Raw genomic sequence first — 13,218 nt, 5'->3', positions numbered from 1 at the left:
ACATGCTTCAGAACTCTGGTGGACTTCTGGCATGCAGCCTGGAGCGAGACCTCTTGGATGCTGAGCCCTTGAAGGAACTGAGCACAAAGCGACCTTTAGTGTGTTCAGAAATTCAGGGCCAGAAGGTTCTTTTAAAGGTAATGTTGGCATTGGCTTTCAGTTACTGCTGCAGGTGAGGCCTTGGGTTATCGTTGTGCTGGTTCTGAATGAACTCTGCTGTTCCTTTCATATCCCTGTATTTAACACACCTTTTTTGATGGCAGATATTTTTGTCAGGGCCTGTAGAACATAAAGCATTGTTTTCTTTCTGGATTGCTTCCATGTTGCTTACTGATTTTTTTCGCTTCTTTTGAGGACTGCTGTAGGGAACAGTGCTTCCCCTCTACTGTCCTTTCCGGTATCTGGTGGACCTTTTATCCTGTTCATCACTCCTGTCTCTTGGCAGAGGCTGGTTTGTCTTCATGATGACTTCACTGAGAAATTTCAGGAACTGCTTCTTTTCCCTTGCTCTGCTTCTCTACCACTCTGCTAGCAATTGGGAAACGAGTGGATGTAGTATTATGGGAGGCATAGTTGTAAATATTATGCTTGCTTTTGACTTGCCTTCTTTAAATCTCATATTAGAGACATGTTTCCAGTTTTGTTGGTGTAGACTTCCGAAGAGTTAATAAGAAAATATGGGAACAGTCTATGACCATTGGAATTGAGTTTTGTGTTAACAAGTTATTTGATGGCACCGAACAATATGCATTTCCTTAATAAAAAAAAAGTTCCATAAAGTTACCAAGCTATTTCTCCTAATGCCTGCATCTGTTTTGTTTTTAAGGGCTACTCTATTGATGTAAGCTCAGAAGCCAGAGTGATAGAAAGAGTTGCCAAGTATCACAGAGCTTGGGTTCAACAGAAGGAGAAATCTGGATTACTGCAGCTCTTGTTCCTTCTCTTCTGCAAGGCAAGATTCAAATTGATGATCTTGATTTCTAGTATAAGCTGAAAGACTTTCAGTTGGACCTTAAAGCTTTAACGTATTTCAAGTTGGAACATTGAATCAGAGAAATGTTTCCTTAGTTAGATAAACTGTCTATTTAGTAAACATAATGAATTGATTTATCACATGTCTAGTGCATGTTAAACTTCTCAATATTCATGATAATTGAAACAATCTTTTTTTTTTTTTTAATTTTTATTTGTTGTTTTTGAAGTCTGATCCTTTGGTATATTTAATGGTCCCATACTACCCAGGAGCAAGTCTGGGAGCCTTACAAGCTGGTACACCTTTAACTTTAGAAGTAAGTATAACTACTTAGACTATCAGCATTTTATTTTGTATGTTTTTGAACTGGACTCTTACTGCTTTGCTGTATCTTATGGTGCTAATGGTGTTTTTACCAGTGTGCTTCCCTTGGTGGCTGACAGTGACTGTACAAAGTTGCATAGGCTAGCTTGACTGGCATTCTTAGCACCTAGTCAGGCAGTAGTTTATAACTTTCTCAAAGAGATTCTTCTTGGATACACTTTTTTCTGTTATTGAAACAAATGCCTCAGCTGTATTACTAGTACATTTTAAAAGTGCTGGAGTTAAATATGTTAGATGTTCAGGGGCAGGCGTTTCTGTACTGAAGTTTTAGGGGCATGCTCTGTCTGCTCTCTTCCCTCACTTTAACCCCCTTCTTTTCCTTTCCCTCCTCCCCACACAGTGTGGGCAGTTTGTGTAGTCATCCCTTCTCAAACATTCTCAAAGCAGCAGTATCTAGAAGCCAATACGGTCTTTTCTCTACTTCTGTGTGATGACTTGAAGCTTCTGTTTCCTGACTTAGACCTACTTGTAAAAGTCCAAGTTGCATGTGTTTTTTTTTTTTTTTTCTTTTTGTTTTCCCCCCATATTTTTTCATGTTGGTGATATGTTAATCAGTGACTGCTTTTTTTTTTTTTTTCTTCTGCCTGACTGTGCAAGTCATAATAAACATACTGAGAATTAATCCATACTTAATAAAATTGAATTGGCATGAACTTTGAATGTGTACAAACCTTAAAAAAAAAGCCTTAGTTCTGGATAGAAACTTACTTGACACTGTACTTTGTTTTTTCCATGTCAATCTTTTAATTAATACACAAATCATTAGGAGACATTAAAAGTGATGAAGGGAGTGGCCCAAGGTCTACAGACGTTACATGGAGCTAATATAGTACATGGATCGCTGCATGGAAATAATGTTTTTGCTGTGAATCGAGAACAAGGAGTCGTTGGAGACTTTGATTTCACAAAATCAGAGGTAAAAAAAACAAAAAACAAAAAATCCCTTTGTGACTTTTAGTCAGAATTATGTATCAAAACAGACAACTGCAATTTTAAAGATTTGTTGATAAACATTGTGCTTAGCAGTGAGACTCCTGTTTCATATTCTGGACAAGGTGGGGCAGTTTGAGTCTTGTTGAAATTTTTGTAAATACAGTATAATCTTGGAGGGGAAAAAAAGAATTATTGAGTGTGGGCTCTAGTTAAGCAAAACAGCAGAACAAACGAGAAATTTCAGTAGTTGTTTTTTGGCTGTCTTCTATAATTGATGGTAATCAGCATCATCAGAGGTAAGGACTCATATTTGAAGAAGGGCTAGTCAAGCTCATATGAAGTCTTTGCCTTTCTGTTTCATTGGTAATGGGGTTCTGGTATGTGTTCTAATCCCTTGCGGTGTTTGGTAAAGTAACAGAATTTTACATGTTGCCTACATACACCTATATTTATATGTACCTCTGATTTAGTCCTCAGTTTCTGTAGTAAACAATTTCATAGTTGTTCTTGGGGAAAATACAATATTCTTTAAGAACACAACCTATTTTCTTGCTGTTCGTTGTGTTTATATAACAAAGTCTCCAATAATGTTATCTCTGCTGGAGTCACCTTTTGACTTTCTAAACTCAAGTTGTTTGAGCTAAACTGTTTTTGTGCTGGAGGTCTGCTTCATACTTATTTAATTTTCAAAATAGTAATATATATTACGATGATATGGTTTTATATTAATAAACGTAATACAAATAACATGAATTTTCATTGAGATCCCTTATTTCTGCTTTGGAAATTCATTATCTGCTAATCTCATGAAGAGCGTCAAATGTTTGGACAGCAAGGTGTGCTTCCCTTGAAATAAAATTCAATTTTTAACATGCTAAAGAGAGATGCTTTACAAATCTTTGAGATCTGACTTTTTTGAAAGGTTGTACTCAGTACAGATGGTGTCACTGCGAAAGTGGCAACAACTGAGGAAGGCTGTCCCTCTCTGTGCTCTTCCCTGCAGGTATGGGCTCAGCTGAAATGAGCAGCTCCTGTGTGATAAGAGCAGGAAGGTTCCACCCATGGTTCACAGTCTGGATCCAGTTTGTGCCTTCTCTGTGGGGGTGTCAGTACTGCACAGTGCTTACACTTTCTGCGTGATCACACATGCATGAGTGGAGCTGGTAACTGATCTGTTACCGAGTACTTTTGGCAATCTGGAGACTACTCTTCTTCAGTCTGGCTGTAGCTGGTGCTGGCTGCTGTCATGGAGGAGGATAGAAACTCAGGGTCTAGCTTTTATTTTGACAGGAGACAGTCCCAAAATATGCTGGAAACCAGGAGGGAGGAAGCAGCTAGTTTCATGTAAAGACCGGAAAGGCAGAGAAGAAGAAAATGGAAAGAAGTTGGCAGAACTGAACTTTAGAACTGAAGTTCTCTAGAAGACATTGCCAAATGTCTTTATGATTTTTTTTTTTCTTCTTAATTTGAGAATTTTTGCAATTTGTATTCTTCACCATTTTATGAGCTCTAATAGTTTTAGTATGGAGTAAAATCAGCCAGTATTCTTCTGTTACAGTGATAGATGTGTGACTTTATCTTTTGTTTTCCTTTATGCTCAATTTGTTTGTGATCAGTAAAGGAGGATTTTACACTTCAGTCTGGGTCAGCACAGAGCTTTACCATAAACTTGTCTGACATGTGTTGTTGGTCTGGCTTGAAATTATGGGTACAATTTTTTTCACAGGAACAACGTGCTGCTGCAAACACTATGGTTGTCAGTACCCTGAGCTTAGTTTCTCCTGAACTGAAAATGGGACAGCCAGCTTCTCCAGCCTCTGACATGTATGCCTATGGCTGCCTTCTGTTTTGGGTATGTTATGGCTCATGGGAGAGTTTTTCTAGTAATACTACAGAACTGTAGCAGGCTTATAAAGAGCAATAAATGTTATCTCCACCTTCTGCTTTGAACTATTTTGGCGAAATAAGTGGTCATGTTTTCAACTAAGTGGTAAGTGTGGAATGAATGGGAGTTATGGTTATGGGCAGAAGAGGGTGCATTTTTCTGTAAAATATGCAGTGTAATTTGTATAGTAATATGATCAAAAATTATGTTTTTGTTGTTCATGCTGTGGATTGTCAGTTCTTACTGCACTTCCTATTCATTCCTTGAGCCTTTTTTTTTCCTTTGTGATCTTGCCCCTGAGGAATTAGCCAAATCAAGAGGGGAAGATGAAGGCAAGGATGGGACTGTTACATGTTTTGTTGCTGGCAACAGTGCTTAGATAAGTGTTTTGTTTCTTAGTGTGTGTTACACCAGGGAGGAGAACGCAATCAACTTTCCTGGGTTAGGTGGTATGTTGCACAGCTTCTCCTCCATCTCCTTTTTGTCTTCTGTCACTGTATTGCTGCCTCCCCAAGTCAGGGTGTCAGTGCCATGTGTTCTGAATAGGAAAACTTGAAATCTCCCAGACTTGAAAAGCCACAAGCTACCCAGCAGGTGCTGGTGTTCCGAGGCACTGATTTTTCACGAGCACTTCATATATAAGAACTGGTTTACTGCACCAGTTGGAGCTCCAGGTATGTGAGGGTCTTCCTGGGAAACACCGACAGTTCCACCAGCTGCACAGTGATGGCCTCAGTGATCCCTTCTATGCTGTAGTGTCTTAAAAACACTTCCTAACAGAGGCATAAACTGCAAGTTGGTAGGTAGCCACTGTCAGTTACCTATGTTGAGAAGATGAAGCTGGTTCATACAAAACTCATTCTTCATTACGTTTTACTCCCAATTTAGGAAGCAGTTGCTTAATATTAAGTATTTTTGTTCCTGAAATAGAAGAACAAGAGTGTAGCTTAATATCATAGATGCTTATAAATTATTACAGTGGTACAGTTCAGTTTCAGTACCACTGTTCAGATCTTTATCTGTTCTAGAAAAAAGGTTTTTACAAGTAGAAGTGAGTAGGAAAAAAAAAAAACAAAACAACCAAAAATCCCCCAAAACACCAACAAACCAAAGGCAGTTTTACTGATGGCTGGCTGCTCTTGTAAAGAATATCTGGGATGCAGCAAGGTAGTCATTCTTCTGAAACTTCATCGAACTTTGCCAGCTGAATTTCAGATTAAGCCACGTGTAACTAATCTCCAGCTCAGACTTGGTGTTGTATTGATCATTTGATGGAAAATTCTAGCTCTAGTGTTAGTATTATGTTCAACAGTTGGCAGTTTCATGTTGAGCATCTGAAGTTGTGTTCTCCTTTATTAAACAGCAGTGCCACTTCTGCAACTGAGACAGTGGTTTTCTGAGTTGCTCTGCTGATCTTTCTCACAAGGGCCCAGCACTGACTAAACACATGCTTCCTCTTGCTGTCTCTGTAGTTGTTCAGAATAGAAGCATTTTCAGCTTTATCTACAGGCAGGATTTTGAAAAGTGCTGTGCTCAGGCGTGGTTCTAGGCAATAGTAAAGACTCGGGAGATTTTACTTTGTTTATGGGTACAGGGTTCACATTTGTCTGTTAGTGCACCTCTCAGCATTTCTTAAAGAGGATTATATAATTAAATGTACAGCCTGGGCATGGACTTTGAGTCATATTTTTAAAAGTCTATTTCTTTTGACCTCTGATTTAGTTCTCCTGAAACTAAATCTTTCCCATTGTTTCTGTGTAATGGAAACTTGAGCCCCTTGCATGTTTTATCCTACTGTGAAATTGGGAAAAAAGCCTTTCCCTGACACTTTCCTATGTAGAGAAAGTAGAAAACAATCTATTTTCACTTGAAATGTGGAATCTCCCTGAGATTTGGCTTTGTTAAACTAAAGGAAAAAATCCATCTATGTTATGCATTATGTATCTTTTCATTTACAGCTTTGCATTCAAAACCAGGAGTTTGGCATAAAAGAAGATGGAACACCTGAGGTAGATGTGATTGTCATGGTATGTTGTCAGATGAGGAGGATTAGACCGCTCTTGTTTAGAGGTGGTTAATCAATATTTTTTTTTTTTTTTTTTTAAGTCAGACATTTCATTGTAAGTATTGGGTTGATAAAATGTTCTTAATTGACTGTTTGGATAATTCTAAATAGCATGCACAAATAAAATGATGTTTGAGAACGTAGAAGACACCAGAGTTTTCTCAATGTTTAACTCCAGCCTTGGGAGGGACAACTTCTTCACAGATAACTATTAATTGAATGACACGAAGTTACAGACTTGGGGTATAAGTCATTGAGATTCAGCCTCGAAGGAGGTATTTGAATTAGAAATCTGTCTCTTCTGAAGTCAGAGAAGTTGCCTTTGTTCATCTGTCTTCCTACATAAGGATTTCACAGTGCTTGAGTGTTAATAAAACAGCCAAATTCCATTTTAATTGCTGAAATACAGTTGTAAAAGTGTATTGTGCTCTTTATTATTTTTTTTTTTTGGTGTGAAATGTATACTTTCCTCTGCCTCTGAAACAAATACACATGTATAGGTGGACCCTGCATAATACAAATTTGTGTTGCTGCTTTTCTTTCTTTATACTCTCAACTGTTGTTCTGTCTGCTGTATGCCAGCTACTGTTGTCACCTTGAATTCTATTTTCAGCCCCTTTTTTGAAGCTTATCCTTGCCCAGTGACTCTTTAAGAATAAGCAATAGATCTATGTACCTTCATGTTTCACAGCTTAGGTCTTCAACTTTGAAGTTGATCCTTTGCTAATTTATCTATCTTTTGTATGTTAAACATAAGCACATAATTTCATGGCCTTCTCTCTGTGTGCCTTAGTTACCCGAGCGCTTGTCTCTTTCCTTGGGTTTATTTTCTTGTGTAACTCTTTCCCATAAGCTTTCAGCATTCTGGCTAGGAGTTAAGACCTTTTCTCTTGCCTGCTTTCAACCTCTTCTACCTTTGCTACAGGTAATTCCTTTTCCTCCTTATAAAAGCTGGAATAACAAAAGACATGCCATCGTATGTAGTTTAAAGAAATTTACTGGGAGGTTTATGGACCTTTTTAAAATCATTAGCCTTCCCAGATGCGTTTCTGCTTTGTACTTTTTGCTGTACTTCTGCCTTTCTAGTTACTGACTGCTTTTTTCTTGTCCTGTGTCCATTCCATCTCCCTTGAGTGGATTACTCGTGTATTTTTAATCTGTATGGACTACTTCTCATATTTTCTGTTGATCTTACTTTAAGTGAGAGTTTACTGCTTTATCTAGATTTGAGAGCTGTGAAACTCCTTAAGTCAAGCCTTATACTATTATTAAAAAAACCTGCAAGCAGGTGATTCTGCTTAAATTTAAAGTGAAGTCTTAGGTTATGGATAGAATTTTCTAAGGAATATAGGGAAGAATTAGAGGTTAATCCCCGTACTTTTCAGAAAAGTAGAAAAATACTTTAAATAGAAAAGTAGAAAACAAAGCAGTGGAGTTGCTATTGCTCAGATGGATTTGGCTTGTTTTGCTAAGGGAAAAAGAAACCCAAATAATAAATCCCTCTTTAATGGTTATACTTGTGTATTAATGATTTACCTGCTTTGCAGAGATAACTATTAAAGGATGGGGCTAAATTACTAGAATTGTGTTTATTATGAGCTGAGTGTGTTTACTGTGTTTAGGTTAAGAAACTGTCATGATACAGTAACAAACAGAGCTGTAGTGGTTCCAGTGTCCAGGCAGACTAGCTTGTGAATCACTGCATAACACAGTACTGTAAATAATCTTGTTTTATTAGATGACTCTTATCCTCTACAGTATGTCTTTTAATAACTTCATGTCAACAATATTCTCCAGAGATGAAGGCATTACTGATAAAGCACAAGGACTGTCTACCAAATCCCTCTGCAAAATTATTTTCAGTGTGACACTATCATGGAAAATGAAAAAATAAAACATGCAGCATTTGAGCAGGGAGGTGGTCCTGTAAACAGTGTTTCTAATCACTCATTATAGTTGCTTGGTTTCTTATTAAAATGAGTCATGAAATGTACAATACTATAGGAAAGAAGATTCAGTACTTCATGATTCACCATTAGGGCTAGCTAAGGGGTTTTAAATGTATTCCACAAAATTTGTACAGAACCATCTGCCCAGTGTGTCATTCAAGATTATGCATAATAATCGTTAGATACTGAAAAACCTACCTTTCATGCATAAGGGGAACTTAATTGTTCAGGGAAGTAGAAAAGATTTATTGGGACATTAAAAATAGGAATTAGTTCACTTCTGTTTTCCGTAAAATTTCTGCTGTGGTAGTGTTTTACAAATAAGGTCTGAAGCATGCAATTCAAGGTTTAAATGGCCAGTTTCAGGGTATTGTACTTCTGTGTTCTTCTGTAGCAGGTATATTCTGAAGTGCAGACATCTGCTTTTATCTCAAGGACATTTAATGAGTTTAGCCATTATTGTTCTTAGCAGGGATTAATTAATTTTACAGCTTTTAATATGAGAAAGTTTCTTTAACATTTTTCCCTGATGAAAAGAAACGGCATTTGATTTTGACCTTGTCAGGTGATATCAATGTATCATTCTTGGCAGTTTTCAAGGATTCATTCTGGATGTGTGTGCATGCATGTGCACTGTGCACCAACCACCAAAATCAGCTGGAAAGCAGTTTGTGCTGCCTGCAGTGCACAGGAGCACACATGAGGGTTTTACTGAGAAATGTGATACTAATATGTATCTTTCAGCTCTTTCTTGGGGAATCTTTTAGACCTCTGGCTGTTAATCCTTGTCCCAGTTCTTGGGGAAAATCTATGTTGCTTATAAGTGCTTTATCTGTAATCAGCTTATTCAGAATTAATCCCCACACCCATCTGCAGGCCCTTGACTGGCTGGTAATTTCCCTTCCATCTCAGTCTTGTGCCCAGAGGAGTTGCACACTTGCAACTAGTAAAATTTTTGTTGTTTTCAGCAAATGTCAAATTGCCATGGGAAAATGTTAAGCTTTAAAATGGGGATATTAATGTTAGATAGCTGTTGAGGAAAAGCAAAGTTTAGAGACAAGATCTTGTTGCCACTACTTTAGCGATGCCAAGCTTCAGTGTTAAGTGTATTTCAGCATCTAGTTTTGTGTATTAAAAAAAAAAAAAAAAAAAAGTAAATAAGAGCAAACACAATGAAATGGCATAAACATGATTAAATGTTGTCCTACACTATATTCCTTGTGGAATCAATTTTCAGTTTCCTTGTTGCAAGAAGGTGGTGAGAAGGGGATATTTGTTGTTGACAGACATTTAGTGGTATCATGAAATGCAATCACACAAGTACAAAGCTTATCAAGCTCTTTAAAGGCTCAGCCTTTCTCTTCACTTTTAATTTTGCAGAGGAAGTGTGTAGTCATGGTTCACTCCTGTATTTAATTGCATGTGTTTGGATCTTCTTAACTAGAAATTTTCCTTTGAGCATTTTCAATGTTTTATAAACATTTCACAATCCTTTACACCTGTAACAGCAATAGTTTTCAGATCTCATATTCTCACTGAGGTTTCACATTATTTGGGGAGTGGCTAATTCTCCAGAGTCACTTTGATAATTAGTGGAAGACTTGGAAATTGTCTGCTTGTTTCTGTCTTCAAGTTTTTAACTACTTGTGTACATTCCTTTCCATCACAGTGATTCTTCTGTCTGGGTGAAATTGGGGTAGGTGAGAGGTGTGCAGGTATCTTGTGCTTTGCTGTTTTATTGACCCTGGTCAGAGGTGTTGCTGTCTTAGAGACTGAACAAGCAAGCTTTCTTATGGAAGGATTCTGTTCCCACTGAGTTTTTTGGTAATCTAGATCTCTAGTTCAGCATTTGAGATTGTCTTTCTTGCAGTCCCCTTGTTGAAATCCAGTGCATGCTATTTCTGCCTCAACAGATGATGTTTGTGTATATATGTAGCAGCTCTGGTTTTATGATTTGTGTATGGAGTCTAGCACTGTTAATGTGCTAAGCATTTAGGCATAAAATCCCTTCTGATAACTCTAGAGAGCCTAAGTGTGATGGGTTAATAGCAAAATAGCTGCTGTTGATTTAGAGCCCATTACTTCATTTTTCTTTTTTCCCTTGTGCTTTTGTAGAGAGATAAAGCAATATGACAAAAGTTAAAAGATTAAGTTGTACAAGGTGAATAGCACCTGTTCTGTTCCTTCTCAGTAGAAAGACCAACTTGAGTGTTGCTCTAACTTACAGTACTTCAGTGAATTGGTATTTTAAAATATAATGACTCAAGCTCTTCCATGAAATCTGCCAGCACGAGGTTGACAGACCTGGTGCTGAACGCTTGTTTTTATTTTGTTGTTAATGAACAAAATGTCAAGTGTTGCTGACCATTGGGGATGCTGAGGTACAACCTTTTGTGAGGGCTTTGGGCCCTAAGCACTGACAAGATGTGTTCATCAAATACTTGGTTGTTATTTGTAATTGAGCTTGTTTTGCTTACTGATGAAATCCTTCTCCCTCTGTTTGTAGGATCATAAAGTTAAATCTCTTCTCCTGAATTTGTTCTGCTCTAACAGACTGACAGCTGAGCAGGTGCTGAGGGATGATTGCTTCCTTACAGCTGATGTGATTCAAGGTGAAGAGCATGAGCCATGTGAAGAACATGATCCTGAGAAGACAGATTAAAGAAAAAAAGTGATTAACTGAGGAGAATGGAACAAACCCTACTCAATAGATGTGGAATTTTTCCATCAGGTGTTTGATTGGGACTTCTAGTTTTGTCTGGTTTTGAAATCATTGTGCTGATTTAAAATCTCAAACTATAAAAGTTTTGGTAGGTGCAGACATGTTTTGTGTTTCCACAATCTTCACCGCATTTTCTTTCAGGTATCCTCTATTCTAAATTAGTGTTCAGGGGAATAACTGTGGTGTTAATGATTGTGTTCTTAGTTTGTCAGCCTTTTTTTTTTTTTGTCCATTATATAGGCTTTAAATTTACAGAGAACAGTCTTGTTAGATGTCAGAGGTCTTTAAGATGAACCTTTAGTGACTTGGTTTTGTATCCAGTTTTCTATCCATTCTTGCTGTGATTCCAGATAACGTGTTCCTCTTAAAGATGCTCTAGGGTATTACCTTTTTGGCAGAGGTTTTTTGTTATTGTGTAGCCAAGATGTTCCTACGGCAACTGCCTTCAAGATTTAAGGAAAAAAAAAAAAAAAATTGTAATTCTTTGACAACTGGTAAAGAAAATGGAGGGCAGCCTGCCTCTTCTCTGTCTTCCTGCATTTGAAGAACGCAGTTGGCTTCACAGAGAGCCGGCATCCTTCCAGTCGCTCCTTTGCAGTGCTGCTGCCAACCAAAATACTATACACACGCATTTGCAGAAATGCTGATTTGCTTTACGTAAGTGTGTATACATATCATCTGTTCTTAAATGTTGTTCGCAATAGCTATAAATGTGTGATTTTCATGAGCAGGTTTGTTTGCCTGCAACACTTTGCTGTTAGTGTTATCATTGACAGAGTTTTGTCAGCTCTTTATTTTTACAGGAAATTGTTACTTATCTTTATAAAGGTTTTTCTTCTCAGAAAGAAACGGGTCAAAATGTGCAGAGTTGCTGTAGCAGTATATTTGGCCTCTGGGTGTTGCTCTTGGACAGCGCTGTTGTCAGACTAGTATTTTGTAGAGGAATTATTGAGGCTGCATGTTGTCGGATGAAGAATGTAAAAATGCAGTATGTAATGGGCAAGAAGCAGCACCAGGGGAATTGGGGAGCCCTCAGGTACAATAATACAGTCCACAGTGGATGAAGACACCAGCTTGGCAGATCAACCTCTGATGTTAGACTTGGTTTTCTGTCCTTAAACCGATTAGATGATATTTTTTTTGGAATAGCATGTAAGATGCTTTGTCCTTTTTTCATTAAATGACAGTGATTTTTTAATTTCTCTAGTGTGTATGTAACCAATGATAGCAAAACCTTTGTTAAAAATATTTTTTTATTTAGAATTTTTGGTTAGTATGATAAATATTTTCATTACAGAGGTCACAGAAGAATAATACCTTGTTTTTTGTCAATGAAAATAAAGAGTTCATCAATTTTGTGGGATGCTTTCCAAATACTGATTGCAGTCTTTCACTGTTAATAGAAGGCTAACTTTAATTTTAATTAAACACTGAAAATAGAGGTTAGAAGAATAACCTTACGGTTTGTGTTCTGCTGTGTCATGTATATTAGAATAAATTTTTGCCCAGTTTTTTTGCTCCAGAGTCCATGCAACCTAAAGTGTACTTCTTAAATCCCCAAATGGCTAACTTGGTTCTCTGAAACCACAAGTCTCTGTGTATGCTTGGTAAAAAATATGTCAGTCTCTTCAAAATCTCTTCACCGGTTTTAAGTAATACAATTTTTTACATGTGGAACCTAGCACATGAGATGAGGTTTTTTTTTTTTTTTTAAACTGCAATAAAACTTCTAAAACCTTTTGGTACATATGAGTGTTAGGGTATGAGACAGCCTTTCCATTTGAATTCAATGTTGATTACAGTCATGGGATTACCAGTTTTGTTTTTCTACTTTGACCTTTCCTATCGTTATTTTGTAGCTGTGGCTTTTTTTTGATTTCTTACTTGCTGGAGACCTTAGGAAAACACATTGGTTCAGGGTCATGTTGCTCAGCTGTCCTGCCAAAGCTGAATACTAATCCCTGGTAATGGACTGCCTGCTGTTTCGTTTGACATGCACCTTTTCCAGCTGCATCTCTTTGGCTTTCTAGAAGATGGTTACTCAGAGGATAAAGAAGGGAGGTTGAAATCCTGTATGAAGGGTCTGCCTCCTTGCTCGTGGCTTCTTTTAGGAAACCCGAATGAAACTTACCTCACTCTTCCTTGGTACCAGCATTCTGCAGTTTTGAGCGGTGTCCTTGCACAGACCAGGTCAGGGGGGACCTTCAGGGGGAAGTAAAGAGTTCAGTTGCTGCTGCGGGCCCAAGACACTCATATCTTAGGGCCTCTAATGATAAGCCAGGCTGCAGTTCCAGGTCTTGGTGCCGA

The 13,218-nt window shown here is 37.7% G+C and overlaps 1 protein-coding gene across 3 annotated transcripts in view; it reads left to right on the top strand.

Annotated features, from left to right (window-relative positions):
- STK31 (serine/threonine kinase 31) overlaps positions 1 to 12,435 on the top strand; it is a 43,322-nt gene extending 30,887 nt beyond the window's left edge. The window contains exons 18-24 of one of the 3 annotated variants that reach the window (XM_042802243.1): positions 12 to 137; positions 827 to 952; positions 1,203 to 1,289; positions 2,124 to 2,273; positions 4,017 to 4,142; positions 6,134 to 6,202; positions 10,696 to 12,435. In XM_042802243.1, coding sequence (XP_042658177.1) covers positions 12 to 137; positions 827 to 952; positions 1,203 to 1,289; positions 2,124 to 2,273; positions 4,017 to 4,142; positions 6,134 to 6,202; positions 10,696 to 10,851 — 840 coding nt within the window. In that variant the 3' untranslated portion in view covers positions 10,852 to 12,435. Of the gene's footprint in view, positions 1 to 11; positions 138 to 826; positions 953 to 1,202; positions 1,290 to 2,123; positions 2,274 to 3,293; positions 3,438 to 4,016; positions 4,143 to 6,133; positions 6,203 to 10,695 lie in introns of those variants that run through there. The other 2 variants (XM_042802244.1, XM_042802245.1) reach the window with 2 other exon arrangements.
- The last annotated feature ends 783 nt before the right edge of the window (positions 12,436 to 13,218 follow it).

The sequence above is a fragment of the Tyto alba genome, unplaced genomic scaffold (genome assembly GCF_018691265.1).
Source record: "Tyto alba isolate M040663 unplaced genomic scaffold, T.alba_DEE_v4.0 Super-Scaffold_38, whole genome shotgun sequence".
Classification (NCBI taxonomy): domain Eukaryota; kingdom Metazoa; phylum Chordata; class Aves; order Strigiformes; family Tytonidae; genus Tyto; species Tyto alba.
Note: the sequence above shows the minus strand (reverse complement) of the source record. Positions and strands in the feature narration are given on the sequence as shown.